Consider the following 19,686-nt stretch of genomic DNA (forward strand, 5'->3'; position numbering starts at 1 on the left):
TGTGGGAATATGCAGTTTCTTTTCCATATTATGAGAAGCTATTTATAGGTGAAGAGGGTGTGCCAAAGCTAAAACAAGAGTGGAAAGAGAAGTGGCTTGAGACTTGATGAGGAGATGGGGACAAATAGTCTTTGGTGTTTTTAAAAAGTAAAGAACTACTACTTTGAGCTGTCTCTATTTGCAAATGGGGAGGATGGAGAGCTGTAAGGTACTAAAATAACCCTGTGTAAGAGCAAAGTCATTCAAAATTAAGGAAGTTATTTCACTTTGCAAAACAAAAGTTACAATTTAACTTTCTCAAAATCAAAGCTATTCATTCTGGTTTTGAAACCAGCTTAGAGTGCTGATAAATCAAGCGCTCTGCCTCCCCTCGCCCCAAGATAGCAAAAAGCAGACCCACAAGTAAGGTAGAGGACAATGCTATAGCTGCATGGCCTAGTGTCTGTCCTATTAAGGGTTAATGTGTTATTTAATGAGTTTTGTTTAGCATGGTTTGGTGTTTTTGTATGGGCTCCTCTTTGATATATTCTTTTTTTAGAACAACCACACTTGAACTCTTTTAATATCTTTTGTTAATGACTTAAAAAACCCCAACAATTGGCAAGCATGTAAAAAAATTCAGTTATTTCAATAATATACGTTAATTCCTTCCTCTTTTGCCACAGAGTTGTTCTATGACTCTAGAATAGGGGAGGTTCTTCCTTTTTGTTCTGTTCATTCAGCACCTTAAACAGAGTGGTTTTGATCAGTGCTTGAGCAGTAAATGTTTAGCAAGTTCTAATACTTTGAATCCTACACAGAAGCTGCTGTTCCTGGTGTCTCTGCTCTGTCAGGTCTGTAGAACGGCTGCTGGTATCTCAACTATAACGTGAAGCTAGGTAGTGCAGAAAGGATGAATCAAAAAGGCTTCTTTAAAACTATCTTAGTTCAGCTAGAGAATGGTAAGACTCAGCAATACCTTGTTTTGGATGAAGGGAGAATAAATCATTGATTTTATTTAAATTTCTCCTAATCTAGGAAGAATATAGTTGATAAAAGCCTGTAAAGCTTTGGGCTAGGTGATAACTGCAAACATTCAGTTAATTTTCCAAATGTTTCCTAAGCTCTCTGGTCAATTTATCTTACACTTCTGTCTTAGCTGCAGAAGAAGGGGGAGGGGAAAATGGAAATGTCTGAGTTTTTCAAAGTTTTATTTTGGATTTTATTTCCTATGGAAGCAAATCTTGAGGACTGTAAGTTTTGTCTCGCAAAAAAAAAAAAAGGTAGGAAAACTAGTCACTTAGAAATGAAAATAGAACATTTCTGTTGCTGTGAAGCATGAGAACGTCAGGTTTTCAATGTCACACTCTTATGCAGGATGGGAAAAGGAGGGAAGCAGTTTTCCATACAATTATATTGTCTTCCAGGGAGAAGATGATCTTTTTTCTCCTAGCTGTTCCTCAGATTGCTTCCCTGAGCTCTCTTCCTGAGGGAGGAATATTTGCATAAATGTGTGTCCATGGTGCTTTTGGTTTTGTTTTAGCTTTGAAGCAACCCTCTGTGCTGTGTGACTTCTCAAAGCAGAGCACTGCCTGGGGTTCTAGCAGTTCCCAGAAGCTGCATATCGTGGGGGTCTGTGTCACCTTCTGACTGATCTTGTTTTCTGTCAAAGGGAATTAGAATTGACTGTGGCTTCTACTGATGCTTTGGCCTCTGTTTTAAATGTTGACTATTAAAATGTCATTATTGTAACTTTCAGCAACCTTGGCTAAATTTCTTTACGAACCTTGCAACAACAGCTTTTCACTTAATTCTACTCTAACTTGTTTGCAAGGATGGTTATTTGCATCTTTGAGTTCAGTTTCCTTTCTTGCTTTTCAGTGCGCTCAAGGTATACTACTTTAATCAGTCTATTTACCACAGTGTAGGCTACAGGAAGCACACCATACTTTGAAAATATGATAACGGTAATACAAAAGTCATGAAGTTCATACTAATACATTTTTATGGTGTAGTAGCTTGGACAAATGGAGCTTGAATCTTTGTTGCTTACAAAGTCTTCAGATATTTTTGTCTGAAAGCTTTGGATACCTCAAGTATGAACCTCTAAGTTTTTGCATTAAGTTCTTTGCAAGGTAAGTGTAGGAAAAGAGGCTTCTTATGTGCATGTATAATTTCCTACAGGCTATAAAAATGGAGAGAGAAGTTTTAAACATCTCCTTTTTCTTTTGGCTTTCAGAAGGATTTTGGAAGCTTGCCAATTTGTTTAAAGAACAGCCTGCTCAAATAATGTTGTTTTTATCTGCTATACAAGCATGCATTTTGTCTTCATCTGGATGGTCCAAATCTAGAAACAGATTAACTTTCTCCCTGATAGCTGGTATTCATATCTGATAGTAAATAAGTACTCTAAGTTGCATCCTATGCTAATGTCTGTAAACTCACAAGTTACCTTATTTTTTATAAAAAATTCCTTACTGATGCTTGAGAAATGAAAAATGTCTGTTCTTAAACTGTGGTTAGCTATTTTATGTAGGAAAGAAGGAGGAGGGACAGTATAGCTTCCTCTGGTGTCTCAGATCACATATAAAGGAAAGAAAATCTAAGCCTAAATTAGTAACAGAGAAGGAAGTAGAATTTTCATACTTTACCTTATGAAGACTTTGAGAAAGTATGAGTCACACTTTTAAACCTACTATGAACCTACTATTTTAAGAGACAATTTTCTCTAACATAGTCTTGACATTTTTACAGGCCTTTGGTAGTCTCAAGCCCTTCGTTTTTGTAGGTAAGTATATGGTATGTTTGGATCAGAACATTAACATCCATTTGTGGTAGTTCTTCACATTTAGTCACTCTATCAACCCATAAGAATTTACAGCTACATAGTGATATTTCCTATGACAGCAGATGTTTTTGGACCTTTACAGATCATGAGCCAAGTTGAGGGACAACAGAAGAATCTTGTACAAGCCATTGAAGCTCTCCCAAGTTCTGGGCCACTTTCTGCCTTGGATCAGGACTTGCTGCTTTTAAAAGCTACCTCTGCTGCCACCCTGAGCTGCCTTGGAGAATGTTTGACTCTGTTACAGCAAAGCATGCATCAAGTGGGCCAGCATCATAACAGGACACTGTCATCAGGTGAGCACAAGCTCTCTTGGGTGTTACTTTATGTGCCTTGGGGTTTTTTATTATGATACTGAAGCAGGCAAAATTAACCATTCCTGAGAGAGGTACGTTGGGGTGAGCAGCTTGTAAGCTTTTACAGCCTCAAGTATCATAATTTTTTTCTTTGCCTAAAAAAAGATGCAAAATCTGTTGAAATCAGAAGAGAGGAGGAAAAGAGGCTGTCCTAAGTCTTCTGAGGGAAATCAGGTTCTGAAGACAGCAAGACCCCCCCCCCAAAAAAAAAAACAACCCAAGGGGGGGCATGGAGAACAGGTAGATAAGCCTATATTCTTAATGACAGTGCAGAACCTGCTTGGTTGTTTTGTTTTGTTTTGCTTTTTTTTTTTAGATTAAAATCACAATACATATTTGTTTGATAAAAATATATGTAATATTATGCAATGCCACAGTGAAAATGATATTTCTAGTTTTCTACATGGAAGGATGCTGTTGAGGCACATTTATTCCAGTCTGTGGTTTTCTTTAAATCTGGAAAGAGTTCTCCATGCTGCTATTAAAAAAAAAAAAAAAAAAAAAAAATCTGTGGCAAATTTTTATGAGCCTAAAATGTCAAACAGTGTGATTCTGCATTGAGCTCTGCAGGCATGAACCTTTCAGTCCCCATGTAGCTCAATTTTTTCAGTTCACCCAGTTCTACATCTCTGTCAATAATGTTGGAAGTTGGACGTTTAGCTTTCTGGAAGGGTGGTCAGTGTTTTTCCATACACAGACTGCAATGCCTAGTCTAAAAGCAGGAGCAGGACTTGATATAAGAGGAACAGCAGCAGCAGAACTCTGGATATGGGGTGACTTTTTATGTTTTCTTCAGGTGCTTCAACAACATTCCCCCTCAACCTGTCCTTACATACAGTAGGTTTACTACAGGGCAGCATATGCCCTCAGGGCTGCTGAGACAGCTAGGTAGGAAGCCCTCTGAAGAATTCCCATTGTGGGGAGAACAGAAACATGAGAGGGGCAGCTGAGAATTAGGCAAATGATGTAAAAAGGGTTCTAGGAAAAAACAGCGTAAAAACTTTGACACCTATACTGTGGTATATCATGACTTTCCCACATCCAGATTCTGATGTATTTCATAAAGGAACATAAATTAAAAAAAAATTTTCTTATTTTCTGTATTTTGGTTTTCTTGTAGAAAATGCAAAAAAGCCTTGCACGTATCTAAATGGTAATGATAAAGTGCATTTAATTGAATTCTTTGATATAATTTGATTTCAAAAGAGAATGGTTTCGAACAAAGATGAAAAGCATCCTTCGAAGAAAGTCACTTTCTAGTTTCAAAGTCCCTGAAGGTTGTTTTTCCTGTCCCTGTGATCTAAGTGAACTGTCAGAGATAGGTGACTTGAGTTGTACATGTCCTTGAATGTGTCCAAATAATCTTCTGTTAAATCAGTGTCTGTATTTTGACCTGACAGACTTGACAATAATTTTTGAGGATCTGTGCACAAGAACAGAGAAAAGCAAGCATAACATTAGTAATTGCTGAAAGGGAATCCCATATTTTTTGAAAAAAAAATTGGAAAGCCATGACTATAAAGTACTTAATAAAATTTAATAAGTGTTTTTGTTTGTTCCTCCTAAGACTTTAAACTTGTATAAGAATCCTTTCAGGAATTAAAATTCTGTAGCACTGGCTCACGCCAGCATCTTTGGTGTAACTGTGAGAACTTGAATTCAAACAGTTAATTCTTCAGTGTGTATGTGTGCTAATTCTTTGGTATGTAATTAAAAAAAAAAAAAAAAAAGAAGGAAGTAAGTAAAAGCTGCTGAAGTATTTCGTCTCTTCTCCCAGACTGAAAGAGTCTGTGAAATGATTTTTTCTTTTTTTTCTTTTCTCCTTTTCTTTTCCCCAGGCCTTGTTATGCAACAGTTGCCTGAAAGAACCTGGCCTACAAGTCTTGATTACTGATTTTCCTACACACTTAATCTTGTTCAGGCATACTTTGATAGACTTAATGTTTCTGCTGAGTTGGTAGAGTTTCAGAGTCATCAAAGCTGCATAAACTCATCTTAATGAGCCTAATGCCTTTAAGTAATTCTCTAGCAAACTCTAATTCTGAGATATGATATATTTAATTTCAGTTCTGTGTCCTTCAGGTGAATTTTCTTAATTTCATACACAGAAGGTGCAACCAAAAGATGATGACCTTTACTATCACCTGTTGATACTGTCAGGTGAAAATGACTCTTGTTAGGCTAAAAGCCATATATTCCTCTGACAGGAAGTCTCAAACTCCTTTCCCATGAGATGTGATGGCCCTGTGCAATTTATTGCCAAATGTTTCCATCCCAGTGCTCTCTCACTACCTGCTGCATAGTGTCCAAGATGCTACTGGGCATTGTGGGGCAGGATCCATAGGATTTTGTAGAGAGAGACAAGACAGGAATTTGATAACTTGTTTTCTTGCTTCTAGCCCACAGTTCATGAAAGCAGTCCAGTCCAGCAAAGCAGCACAGTCCTGCTCATGTGGAGTGTGAGAAATAATCAACAGCTTAGCTTTGGTGATTTGAACTTACCCTTAAGTTTACCTTCCTTCAGCATCAAAACTGGTCACTAATATGCCATAAAGAGAGAGAACTGCCTGAAAAGTAGATAGATACCTACTTTCTCTGCTTTCTCTGTACCTTTGCTCTGCTTGTGTCCTTGAAGTCTTTATGGCCGATTATGCAAGGATTGCTGTCGTCTTCTTTGTCCACTGCAGGCCTTGTAATCTTACCGCTTCTAAAGCAAGGACTTAAAGTAGCTGAGAGTTTCTGACCTAGTACTTACAGAATGCACTCACGAAGATTATAATTAAATAGTAGCTATTTTAAACAGATTTACAGACCTTTACAGCTTTAAACAGAAAAAAATGTCTCCTTTCTTTTGATGTAAATATTTTTATTGCTTTGGTTTCCAGTAACGTGAGTAGAAAGAAAGCAGCTTGGCATTCAGTTTAGTGGAATCTTATCCAGAATCTAGGATTGTGTAGGTCTTGACTTTAAATATTTTTATGGCATTCTTTGTCATACAATAGTTTAAAGATGACATGATTTTTCCTCTTAATTTTCATGTTTCTCATGAGTTGTCAGTCCTAGACCTCAAGCCTACAAGCAGACATGAAGATTAAACTGAAGTCTTCAATCTTGTCTTGAAGGATAGTCAATACATGTTTTATTTCCCCTCTAAAGCTTCAAGGAAGGTTTTTTGTGATTGTCTTTTTTGTTAGTGCTTGATTTTGGAAGTGCATCAACATGAACAGTCAGTGGAGCAAAATCCCATGTTTCTACTCTTGAGTCAAAATAATGTCAAATAATGTCAAATTCATTTCTAGCTGTTGTTATTAAAGGTATGTACATTGATCACTAGCTAAATTAGTTGTAATTTTTTTCTTTCATTGAAAAATATGCTGGAGAAGGATATTATTAGCTGAAAGTGTTGGTTATGTGTAGTGTGAGTTGAGGATAAGAGATTGCATCTATACAAGCTTCTTTGGTTTGGGAATTTTGCTCTTTTTGTAGGAGGGAGAAAAATGTCAAGGATTTTCTTATTGGCCAAAAATGTCAGCACTTAGGTACATGGAAAGTATTTGTTAATCAGCATTAAGGGCCTTGTGACAAGCTTGAGTTCATTTAGCATGCAGACAGGAAACAGGTGCCTTTTAAAATAAAAGTGTGTAGAAGAAACCTTTGTCTTCGCTTCAAATTTTAAAATTTTTAGTATTATTTTTTCCGCCTGTGTAGCCTTTGGCAGAAGAGTATCTCTAGAGCCTGTTGACTGCTGTGATTAACATCTGTCCTGCTTTCAGCTGGGATAGAGTTAATTTTCTTTCTAGTAGCTAGCATAGTGTTATGTTTTGGATTTAGTATGAGAATAATGTTGATAACACACTGATGTTCTCAGTTGTTGCTAAGTAGTCTTTATAATAAGTGCTGGTTGACAGCCAGCTGAATATGAGCCAGCAGTGTGCCCAGGTGGCCAAGAAGGCCAATGGCATCCTGGCCTGTATCAGAAATAGTGTGGCCAGCAGGAGCAGGGAGGTGGTTGTTCCCCTGTACTCGGCACTGGTGAGGCCGCACCTCGAGTACTGTGTTCAGTTTTGGGCCCCTCACTACAGGAAAGACATGGAGGTGCTGGAACGTGTCCAGAGAAGGGCAACCAAGTTGGTGAGGGGCCTAGAGAACAAGTGTTACAAGGAGCAGCTGAGGGAACTGGGGTTGTTTAGCCTGGAGAAAAGGAGGCTGAGGGGAGACCTTATTGCTCTCTACAGCCACCTGAAAGGAGGTTGTAGTGAGGTGGGTGTTGGTCTCTTCTGTCAGGTGGCTGGAGATAGGACAAGAGGAAATGACCTCAGGTTGCATCAGGGGAGGTTTAGATTGGATATTAGGAAAAATTTCTTTACTGAAAGGTTTGTCAGGTATTAGAACAGGCTGCCCAGGGAAGTGGTTGAGTCACCATCCCTGGAGGTATTCAAAAAGCGTGTAGACAAGGCACTCCAGAACATGGTTTAGTGGGCATGATTGATGGTTGGACTCGATGATCTTGAAGGTCTTTTCCAACCTAAATGATCTATGATTCTAAGTCAAGGATTTTTCAGCTTCTCGTGCCCAGCCAGTGAGAAGCCTGGAGGGGCACAAGAAGTTGGGAGGGGACACAGCCAGGGCAGCTGACCCAAACTGGCCAAAGAGGTATTCCATACCATGTGATGTCATGCCCAGTATATAAACTGAGGGGAGTTGGCCTGGGGGGTGGGGATCACTGCTTGGGAACTAACTGGGCATTGGTTGGCGAGTGGTGAGCAATGGCATTGTGCATCAATTGTTTTGTATATTCCAATTCTTTTATTATTATTATTATTATCATTATTATTCTCTTCCTTTCTGTCCTATTAAACTTCTTATCTCAACCCACGAGTTTTACTTTCCCCCCCTGATTCTCTCCCCCATCCCACTGGGTGGGGGGGAGTGCGCAAATGGCTGCGTGGTGCTTAGTTGCTGGCTGCGGTTAAACCATGACAACATCCTTCCCTCCCACACTGCAAACAAAGCAAACTTGAATGTTTGTTTTAAAGTAGCTTTACCAGCTTATGTTGTGTTTTAAGTCTGTTTTTTTAATTTTAGTGTTTTGGCAGACAGAATCCTGTCTTGTAGTAGCAGCCTGCACAGATAAATCCGTTCTTTTAGTCTGTGTTCCACATTAGCCATTCATTTACTGAATAAAGCATCTCCTTGACAGGAATCCCCTCCTATATTTTTCTGTTTCTCACTTGCCCACTTTTCCAAAGTGTAAAATAGAATGTTCCTTTTTTTCTGAGGATTTTTTTAAAAAACAAAACCCAAACCCATCCTCACCATGGATTTTCTGAAGTTCATTTGAATGTGCAAATGCTGCTTATTTTGCCTCCCATGGCAGCAAAGGGATTGAGGATGATTCGGGAGTTCGGGGGGATGTATTTGAACTTTGTTTTAGCAGATTCTCTGTTGCCTTCTTTTTGGAGAAAATAAATGGACAGGAAAGACAAAATCTAGATGCTTTCAATTTGGTAACAAATGACAACTAGGGATTCTCCTGCAGGTGAGATGGCAGGAGAGAAAAATGAACAGAGTCCTCCTCTTTCTTGCTTAACCCTTCCCTGCCAAATGCTTGTGGTCAGGGAAGAGTGAGGAAAGAAGACAGGAGAGAACATATTGTTTGTTACTGGTGTAATTTCCTAAATTTGGCATGGTCAGTCAGGTCTCCCTTAAATGCATCATTGCTAGACTTGCTTCTGTCGAGAATAACCAAAACAATTTGCTGTTCTATCTAAATGCTAATACATTATTCCATATATGTTGTTCTTTCTTTGGAAGATTACGTTATTTTCTAGTCCTGCACAGCCTTAGCAAATACCACGTTGTCCTTCTAATCTGAAAAGCAGATGTGCAGCTGCCACTTGCTGTTGCTGGTTCAGCCTGCTGTAGGATTCAGCGGAGAGACAAAACTGTGACATCCATCCCTGGTAGGGGAGGGAATCCAGATCTAATCTTGGCCTCTCCATTGCATTGTTAAGGGGATATTTGTTAGAATGTAGTTACAGTATATTGTAAGAGGTTTTTTTATGAATAGATGTTAGCTTACAGTTGTGCCAGGAAAAACATAAGTGTTTTTTTAGTCTATAAACCAAGACCAGAAGACTTAAAAATAGAAGGGTTTTTATAATAGGATTGAGGTAGATGTTAGGCATATTGCATGCATCAATTATCGTGCAAAAACATAGTTTGAAGGTACATCAGGTACCTAGAAAATCAGAAGCAACAAAAGAAAATTATCAACCTTGCTTAACTGAAAAATCTCCAGTAAACCTCTTTCGGGAGGATTTCCCTCCCTCCAGCTGTGTGCACCTGTGAGAGGGAAACATGTTTCTCCTGAGGGCATTTGTGTGGGATACAGCCTATTGTGCCATCTGAAATAGATGGGGTTTTGTGGACTATAGCATTACTATAAGGAAAGGGGAGGAGGTTGTCTCTGGATGCTGTACTTTTCTTATGTGGAAGCATTCTCCTGTGCCTTGGTGGATTTGTCTGCTGCATGTTCATCACAGTGGAAATCGGTGTTGAGGGGAAGCAGGAAAGAAGCTTTTTTGGGGGTATTTTCTGTAAGAGCTGTCATTTTGTGTGTACATAGGCACTGAACTTCCATAGGAATCAGGCTTGAGTTTTCACTCCTGGAACCACAGAACCAACACTATGCAGATAGAAGAGATCTGGCTGATTTTACTAGTTGTGGATTTGTTACGTCCTTTCTAATTTTTGCATCGTTTACTGCAGAAACAGATGTTTTGTTTTAATTAATGTAGTGCTTTGCATAGTCTTAAAGCAAATAATAAAGTAGCTGTGTAGCTGTGAATGCTTTTGTATCATTTGTGACTGCCTTTCTTAAGAATTTCTTTAGAATTATGAAGTGTATCAAAATAAGAATTGAATTTACCTTTCTGTCAGCTGCATTTGGCTATGACTGAGAACAGCGCAAAAAGCTGGCTTAAAAACAGAACAGAGACAGCAGTTTCTTCCTATTCGTATCCAGCTCTGAAGATAAACTTTCTTTCTCATAATATGTTTAGTTTTCATATCTTTTTTTTCTTCTTGAAGTCTTTAAAAGAACAGGAATTGAACTAGTGATAAAAAATTTTAAGTGCCATAAAGTGGCAAAGATGGCAACTCCATTAGAGTGGATCAAGTTATTTACAGATAGCAACTTAGTCTGTGGAGAGTAAATTCCAATAAAATAATTTTATTTGATATAGGACAGAGAACAACTACCTGTACTATTTCATGGCGAGAATAATTTCTACTAGTGCAGATGAGAATGTTTTGGATGTACAACTGATAACGTGAGTGAAGTAGGAGCCATGTTGTTGTGTCCTTTCACTTGATATATAGAGATTGTATTCTGACCTTAGTTGATTTTAAGATTATTTCTGATGAATTCTCTCTTCATACTTTGCTTTTGCCTGAAAAGTAGGCTGCTATATTTGGTATATGGCAACTCCCTTGGGATAATACGAGAGTGCTGACATCTCAGAGTAAGATTTGTAGATTAAAGATCACCAAAGGTTCCCTGATGGCACTTTGAAACTAGGCGTGGAATTTTTTTCAACTTGTTCAGAGAGCTGACTTTTTATTTATTTAGGTTTCTGTGGCGTATGACTAATATCTTTTACTGCATATGTCTCTTCTGCAAAGTAGTCAAGTTCCAGGCACACAGAATTTATCAAAACAATTTTTCTCGTATGCAGAGGTGTTGAGGAAACAGATGTGCTTTATCCTTTGGACGTTAACTCTTGGCATCCTATTGGTGTTGGCTAGGTCATAATGTATTGTTAAGATCTGTTTAAAAATTGATTGAGCTGACAAGATTTGTTGTTTTATGAGGGTAGCATTGCCCTTGGTACAGGTGGAAAACATGCTCGCATATTCTAACATTTTCTATTTCTGTAAGAGAGTTTCTAAAATGTGTGGAGAAAGATGAAGTAAATAGTCTTCTTATGATGTGTTTGTATTGAAAAGGAAAACTAGTATAGTGTTTTTAAAAATGTATAACTGATGGTGAAGTAAATGTTCACACTTAAAAATTTCCCCTGAAGTGAGGTATTTATTCAAGTGGGAGCTTCTTGTTGTGCTTATTTACAGAAATTAGATTTTTAAAAAATATACTAATTAAAAAAATAATTGTTTACAGTGAAGGCCAAATAGATTGTGTGTGCACAGAGAAAATGGATAGCCTAAGGAAATGATCAGATGACTTATTTTCAAAGATTGGCATAAAGAGAAGTCAGTTCAAATTTTTTTTTTTTTTAATAGGAAAATAGCAGCAATAATCCAATATTCAGCTGTTTGACAGGGAGAAACAGAAAAATAGTTTGAGATTTGTTACTGCAAAGTAATGAAGAGCGAGAAGCATAGGCACACACCATAAAACTCTTTGTGGCTATTCTAAAATGAAACAAGTTTATTTTAACTTCTTGCCTTTTTTTTTTCTTTGAAATCTGTACTAATTAACATCAAAAAAAGTAAAAAATTGTTGATGGTTTACAGACGAGAATTCCCTCCAAGGAACCAACATTATTATTTGAAATTTTCCAATTTAGTTTTATTGTTCATGCTGACGGTATGCTTCCTTCCTCCCATGCAGCAAGAGTTCATTTTGGATCTGCCAAAACAATCTTTAGATTATCCTCTGAATCAGCTTGTTTTGAGGGATCTGGGGTTATCCTTTGTTCCTAGCAGCAAGTTGCTCAAGATACTATGACTACAGTCACCGTGCTCTTCATTACTTGCCATGTATACCAACATTGTGTGTTGATTTATCTACATACTTGGAATGGGGACAGATGTTAGCTTCCTGATGTGTAGGATCAATGTGTAGAGCCAATCCAAGAAAATGACCCTTTGTTTGATACTTGCATTTTCTCTCACATGGTTCACATAACTCGACCAGGTCTTATAACATCTACTGGCATAGTCCTCAAAGTCATTGAAACCCAAAAAGCTTTGCAGTATGTGGCCTGACAGCAGAGCCACAGAGATGCTCTTCCTTTGGCAATAAGAAATTTGAGTCATTTTGTGAAACAAACATTAAAAAAAAAAAGGCTGGATTTTTTTTCGCTGTTGGTAACTCAGTTCTCTGAAAATCATTTTATGCTTAACTATTTGCTTATGCTTTCTTCAGCAAAAGGTGGTGCCACAAAATCATGCTAACCAAGTAGAGTTGAAGTTTTATCATGTTGTCATAACTTAGTGCCATTTTAGATGAGAGGAATGTTCTCTAATTATTTTATCTTTAGAATTTGGTAAGAGGTCAGCTATAGGATTCGTGGCCCATTTTTTAATAATGTAAGTATTAATGTAATAGTACACAGCATTACCTCACCAGATCAGACCATTTACTTTAATTAGGATGCAACCTCTGGTAACCCCTGGTGATATGGAGAAGGTAAATTGCATGTTCTTTAATGTACTTTGTGTTGATTTGGGTCATCTTAAAAAGTTGTCAGTGATGAGAGAAGCAGATCCTCCCTGTAGCACTAATTGTATTTTCATATACAAATTATGGTAATGACTGAAGAGCTGCAATTTTCTTATCCATATCTCTGCCTTTTATAGCAGCGTGTAATTAATAGCTGAAATTTAAACCCTATGCTGAGGGCTGCTGATTTGAATGTTGATACTATGTTTTAGAGCAGTAAGGGAGGAATAACTCTGCAGTCACCTTAGCTGGTCGTTCTTTCTGTCTTAGAATCCTTAAATTCTGGCCCATCCTGGAAATCAGGTGCCCCCAGAAATAAGGGTTGTTCTGATGTCTAATTCTGTTTGATTCATATTTAATGTGTATCTTTCTAATGAGACCTCTTCTAAACTGTGGTCTTGGGACCAGTAAAGCATTTTAGCACTTAATCTAGAAAGAGCTTTTAATAGTACAGACAGAAATAAAATACAGCTGCTAGGCTTAAAACTCTGATTTCAGGCAGAAGAAATGAAGGGTTTACTTGGATAACTTCATAACTATGAAAACAGTGGATGGAGAATACTTGCTTAATTACCAAGGTGTGCCAGGTTGTATAATCTTTATGTAGAATTCTATCTGGTGGTAGGAGTAATGTTTTAAAATGTTTCTTTGTTGACTTTAAAAAAAAAAAAACTTATCACCGATAAATCGGCACAGAAGATGCTAGAGTATTTTTGTGACTAAAGTAAAACTGTGCATGGAAGCAGAGAAGAGATAGCAGTTCATTTATATTAGTAGAATGATGAGATGAATGGAAGAAATCTGTAATCTGTCTCGTGTAAGTTGACACTCATTTCTGCTTCAGAAGGTATCCTGGGATGGCCTGGGCCCAAGTCGCACTCCACAGAGCAACTGAAAAATGGTGCCCTCAGCTCCTTATCATCTGCTAGTGCCAACATTACATGGGCAATAGTACCATCTGCAGCCCAGGATGGACAGGCATTACAACCAAATACAGAGGTAAGCATGCTAGGTCTCTGTAGGTGGTTTCTGTTGTATCTGAGACTTGACATTGGTTAGATGCAAACTATGTATGATGGTGGATGCTTTTATTAATTATTTATTGTACTTTTTTCTTTATGGTATCCTCTTTGAAATTAGTTGTGAAAATGCTAAGTTTCATGCGAAAGTGCACTCTAAAAACTAGAAAAATATGTTGATATTGCTGTGTGCTTTTGCTTCTCTGAGGTACTTTGGACAGCGGACTATGGCAAGTGTACAGTCTCTTTTGTAGTTGTAAAAACAATTAACAGACTGTCAGTACACATTTCTATCTTCTGGTGACAGAAAAAGCTGTTTGTTTTTTATGCTGGTTTGAGGTAGACAGGAGACGCTATGACCACAAGAAGACGCTGCTGCTTCCATGTTGCTGTTTGCTCTTGGGTGTCTCTTGAGTATAGCTGACTATTCTTTGAGTTGGAAAAATATATTGTTTTCTGACCCCTTTTCCTGTTAAGTGATTATGGGCAGAACTTGTCCGCGTCATCCTGCACCAGCCTGTTGATTTGTGCTTTTGTGGCATTTACTTGGTAAAGGGCAGTTCTGAAGCATCGGCTCTTTGAGGAGGCTCACAGCTGCGTATCAGGCATCTCATACACTGAAAGTCTCTCACCATGCCAAACATCTCCAGCTTCTACTGTCTGCTTCGGTTACAAGTGCTGCCCACCAGGAAAACACTTCACTCTGAGACCCCACAGATTATAGGGCACCTGGAGCACATGAGACCTGGAGAACTGGGAAGAACGTTTTAAGAGAGCTGAAGAAACCCTTTTCTACTAGTGAATGCTCTTTGGCAATTGGAATGGCTTAAATTAAATTATATCACCTTTAACAAAATGTGTAATGGCTGGGGACGTCAATAAAGCTGTTTGTTTTTCTGGTTCTTTTGTAGTATCTTGAATTGAGTATAGTTAAAAAAATCCAAGGATAAACCAGATTTTTTTTTTTTTTTTAATATTACATGTTACTTTGGTCCTCTTCCAGATCTGTCCTTAGAAAGTAATTTCAAATTCAGTTACTTTTAGTGTCCATTAATCGCAATGTTTAAATTACTTGTAATTGCTTTTTATTAGGAAGTTGTGTAATTTCTTTTTCAGATAAGCCAACTGCAGTTCTTATAGTATGCTCTTAAGACAGGCTATTTAAGAGTTTTGTTTTGGGAGTTACTAATTTACTCACTGATACACTGCAATTTGTTTCATTAAGTTTTTTTTAGATGTTTTTATTCCCGACTACCTGGTAAAGCCAAATGGGATGTGGAAGCATGGGCTTTGCAGCAAGAACATAAAGAGCAGCAGCTGATTTAACTCATCTCAGGGTATCATTTTGCAGTTGAGTTGAGCCATTTATGACTTGTTTTAAATGACAATTTTTTAAAAAGTCCAATTTCCTCCCCTTCACTTACTGATGAGAGTTACTGAGTTGTGTGTGTGGCCTGAGGTACTGCTTTGCCTGTGGAACTCATGATGTATTGAGAAGGGAGTACCCTTGAAGAGATGGATATAAACGGGGGAGCATAGCACTGTTTGTAGTACAGAATCCTCAGTGCTTTGTGGGCAATCTTCCTGAAATCAGAAGCCTGCATTTGAAGGCCCTGGGGCACTAGCCCTTAAAAAAGAAGAAAAAAGGGAGGGGAAAAAAGAGAATAAGTTAGATTTTTAAGTTATAAAAAGCTCAGCTGAAGATGGTGGTTTTGGCAGAAGCAGTAAGTGGAAGTTTGTGGATTGGTGGAGCAACAAGAAGCAGCTGGACTCATGCTTGTAATTTTTATTATGTGTCATGTCCCAATTTCTCAGGACGACGACTCAGGTTTGTTGATTCCCAGGTCAGGATTAAGGTGAGTTAAAGGATCCCTGATGTTTCACAAAACTCAAACTTTTATTTGCTCACAAGAATGGGCATGCTTGCAACAAGAATTGGCACGAAACTATGTCAGTAAACTGTGTAACGTGCTAACCATATGTCACCAAACATATACTACAGGCCTTGCTTATTTGGGGATCAGTTCAGGGAAGACAATAAGGAGAGCCCTTCCGTTGAGTCACGAGGTTCAGAGTCGACCTCCTTGCTTTCTTAGACTCCTTCTCAGAGAGGAGCCTAGGGGCGGCTGGATCCACTCCTAGTCCCAGACTTGGTCAGCGGTTTATGTCTAAAGGGATGAGGTGTAGGGATTACAGGAAAAAGAGAGAGAGGGAGAGACAGAGAGAGAAAAGAGAAAGATTTCACCGGTCCTGGGTCCAGCGTTGGTTCAGTCAGTCTAAAGGTCCAGTTCTGGTGGGCTTCAGTTTGTGTCCGTTTATCATCATTTCCCCTCCTTCGGGTGGGCACTCGAACTCATTAGGCTAATTAAGTGTCATGCCAGTTTGTGCTTTCAGAACCTTTGGGAAATGGGTCAGTGGGCTTGGGGGTCGTTTGGGGAGTAACTTCTCCTTCCCTGCAGACATGACCATTGTTTGATCTTTGGCCATGCATGGTGAGCTGCCCTGCTCAGCATATCAGAACAGCGTATCAGAACACAGAGCTGCGCACCCTCCAGCATGCCCTCCCTGTCCTGTTGCTGATGTCCTGTGCTGATGGGCTTCTTTTCACCTGTCGTTCCTTGCTGTGCAGGGTTCGTGGTTATATAGAGTTCATTGTTGGGCAGAACTTGCCCCACCACAATGTTTGAGACATTAACTCCTTCATTATGGTAGTACAGTTTATTAAGCAGAAATTTGATTTTGCCCCAAGAAAGTGGCCTGAATCAGGATTCATTCCTGGAAGCTCTTTCCAGACCTGCATCTTCCCTTCCACTGAGTCCTTGTGTGCTTCATGTTATCCGAGATGGATACTGTTGGCTCGCAATTTAAGGTGCTCTTTTAAATGTAGCTGATACATTTTTCAGTTTTGATCATTGTGATCAAGATATCAGTGCCCCATTGGAAGGCTGAAGCACAAAACCTGAATTGTGGAAGAGGTGAACAGTTGCATCTAACATAAGTTGGAGCTTTTGTATTTTCATATTCATCTTCAGATCAAGCAACTTGTCATGCCCTGTTACAGAGTCTACACCTCTTGGCTGCTGTGGTGAGATCTTTTTCTGGGAGAGGAGGTGAAGTTTTCCTAGAGTGCTACAGGTTCTGCCCAGCTGTCCAAGCTGAGCGAAGTGTCGAACAGGACGCTGGAGCTTCTTGTTGTTGCGACTAGTGTGACTAGAGAAAGGACGGTGAGAGAACAGGCTTTGAAGAAGAGAAAAAATCTTTTGAGCAACATAACTGTTACCCTGCTAAGGATGCTACCTGAGCCAGGTAGTCATCCTGGAGATGATGTCTGATACCCCCCCCAAAGTTAACGAAGGTGTTTGACTTAACACACTTTAACAATTCTGTGTGCTGGATTTAAGCTTATTTTAAAATATATTCTGGCCTGTTGTGTGTTCAAGGCAGGAGCCTAGATTTGGCACTGGGTAGCCAGTTCATTTTCAAAGGTATAAAAGCACTGACTGTGCTAATTACTTAGTATGTGTAATTGTATATAAAAGCCACTGCAAATCATCGCACTCCAGTTCTTTTGTAGTCCAGATACATTGTCATTAGTAACTGTGGTGGCATCAGCAGAGATTGAGAAAATGCATCTAGACATCATTGTTTGACAAATTTTTGACATTGAAGACCCTGATTTCTTTTTTTATTTATCTGGTAGCTTCTTTTAGATGTAGGAGAAAAGGAGGAATCCACAAGTGTCATTCAAATAAAGCTTATTTCTCTTAATGATTTTCTTTTAAAAAACTCAAACTAGGCATTTGGATGATCCTCATTTCTGAAGAAGTTGGTAGTGTATTAATGGGGTTCAGCTTTCAAAATATACCTGCCAAAAGAAGTGAGCCTTGCTTTTACAGAAGTTATGAGAAGAGAGTGCTGGTTCCTCTATCAGTGCTATAAAAATTAACTCCAATTTCTTCTTTGACTGGGCCTAGATTTTTATTTTTAAAAAGTCTGTACTTTTTATGATATAACCTCTATCTCTTAGTCAGAAGCTATAGGAATGGGTGAGAGCTTTTTGGCTAACACTCAGCATAATATAGTAGATGTACCAACCAAACAAATTGTGAATTGACCTGTAGTCTGGAATAGAAAAAGCCATTAAATTATTACCCTTGAGGAACAACCGACTCAGCTGCTTATATTATAGAATGTTATTTATAAGGAAAAGATAATTTTAGGTATGTGGATCAGCAGTGATTTTAAAAAGATGTTTGTTATGTTGGGGTGGGGGGTGGGGGGGTGATGGTGTGTGACTGCTGAGGAGTCTTTCCCATATAGCAGGCTGCCAGCGGCAGCAGTTTCCTGGCAACATGACCAAGTGGCTGAATGTGTTTAGTGATAGCTGTGTTAATTCTCAACACAGCATGTAGACACTTTGCAGCAGTGCATTAAGCAACATCATTAACAAACCAATGACTTGTTCTCTGCTGTGTTTTTTATATGTTTATGAAGAAGCGTGGATCTTTATAATTCTCCTCTGCAATAACAAGGCTCATCTGATGCCATTTTCTTTGAATACTTAAGCATTCTTGAGGGATATAGTAAGTTCTGGAATTGAGTTTTGATGTGGTAGATAACTGAATTAAAACCTTTCTTTTTGGTCTGTCGCACTGTCAGGGTTTCAGGAATGCAGAGTTTCTCCCCTGTGAAATAACAGAGCAGCTAAAGATTCTTGTCTTTAGATAAAACACTGTGTTGGTGTTTACTTGCTTTTGTTACTTAAGGTGTTTCTTGCTTTGAAATGCAGGGATATCATTTGAGATACTGCTTAAACTAGTTCAGAAAATACAAGATATTGTAGCAGAGATTATTATCTTGTGTATTCCTTGCTTCTTTTAGCATGTTCTTTCTTGATGTTGCTGTTTCATCTTCCCAGATGAGTTTTCTTTCAGGGTTGTGATATACGGCAGCATGAAGTTAAAGCCTGTTAACTTCACTGAAAGAAGTAACCCCTGACAGTGAAATGCCTGATCAAGCATCTTTGTCTTTTTTTTTTTTTTTTCCCATACTCTTTTTTTTTGGTATAAGCCTCCAAGTTTTAGTTAGTTTACTTTTTTGGATTTTTTTTGGTCTGTCCACCTGAAACATCAGGTGGAAGCAGGGATAAGGGCTGAGTGGAACAGAACTATTGTCCATCTGCTGTGAGTTGATGTAAAATACTTCTGTGCGTGTGACGTGAACTTGGTCTGTATCCAGTCTGCAGTAAATGTGACCCTACTTCTTTCATTTAAGGGTTTGTAATTTTGAAATTCCTTTCAATAAATGCTGAAATTGATTAGTTTTAAAATATTGAGTCTCATAGTAAATTCAGTTGTAATAAACTTGGTGCCTAACTAGAATAAAGATGTGAATTACTTCCATGTGTGAGCTACTATTCCAGTTCAAGTTATTGTCATTTTGGGTGTCAGAATTCCCCTTCTGAGCTGACAAAATATAACTGCAGGCCAAGTGCCTCCCCTGGCAGCCAAATACAAATGGGAAACAGGCTGTTCTTATCTGGGACCTGAGAGGGAAGGAATAATTTTCTTTTGCTCTAACAGTTTAGTTAAGAATTATTACAAAAATCCTGCTGTAGCTACATCTGTGATTTAGCTCTCTTTATGTGATTTTTATGCCTTAAAATGCCATGCCAGCTGATTCTTTCCATCCTGTGGATCTAGTATCTACGCAGTCTCCTCTGCTTTCCTGTCCCTAACTTTCCCTTGCTTGTGTGCATGAGAAACTGTACACATGCTCCATATTGAAGTGTCTTTTTAATAGGATTGAAGTTTTAGCTCTGTAGGATTGAGGCTTTAGCTCTGATTATCTAACTGCTAAACCAGGTTTTAATTGTGATAGTGATTGCAAGGGCAGTCAAGTCCAGGTTATTAAAGATATTTCGGTCGCCTGGATGATCTGAACCTTGATGTTTTCAACTGTAAGAAGGAACTGCGCTATTTACAGGAGGTACTGAATTGTTTAGTTCTTCATTTTAAA

At 38.5% G+C, this 19,686-nt stretch overlaps 1 protein-coding gene across 1 annotated transcript in view; it reads left to right on the forward strand.

Moving 5' to 3' along the window:
- OSBPL10 (oxysterol binding protein like 10) overlaps window positions 1-19,686 on the forward strand; it is a 134,120-nt gene that overhangs the window by 75,995 nt on the left and 38,439 nt on the right. The window contains 2 exon segments of the mRNA XM_052797493.1: window positions 2,910-3,120; window positions 13,494-13,648. Coding sequence (XP_052653453.1) covers window positions 2,910-3,120; window positions 13,494-13,648 — 366 coding nt within the window.

This window comes from Harpia harpyja, chromosome 1, assembly GCF_026419915.1.
Source record: "Harpia harpyja isolate bHarHar1 chromosome 1, bHarHar1 primary haplotype, whole genome shotgun sequence".
NCBI lineage: Eukaryota > Metazoa > Chordata > Aves > Accipitriformes > Accipitridae > Harpia > Harpia harpyja.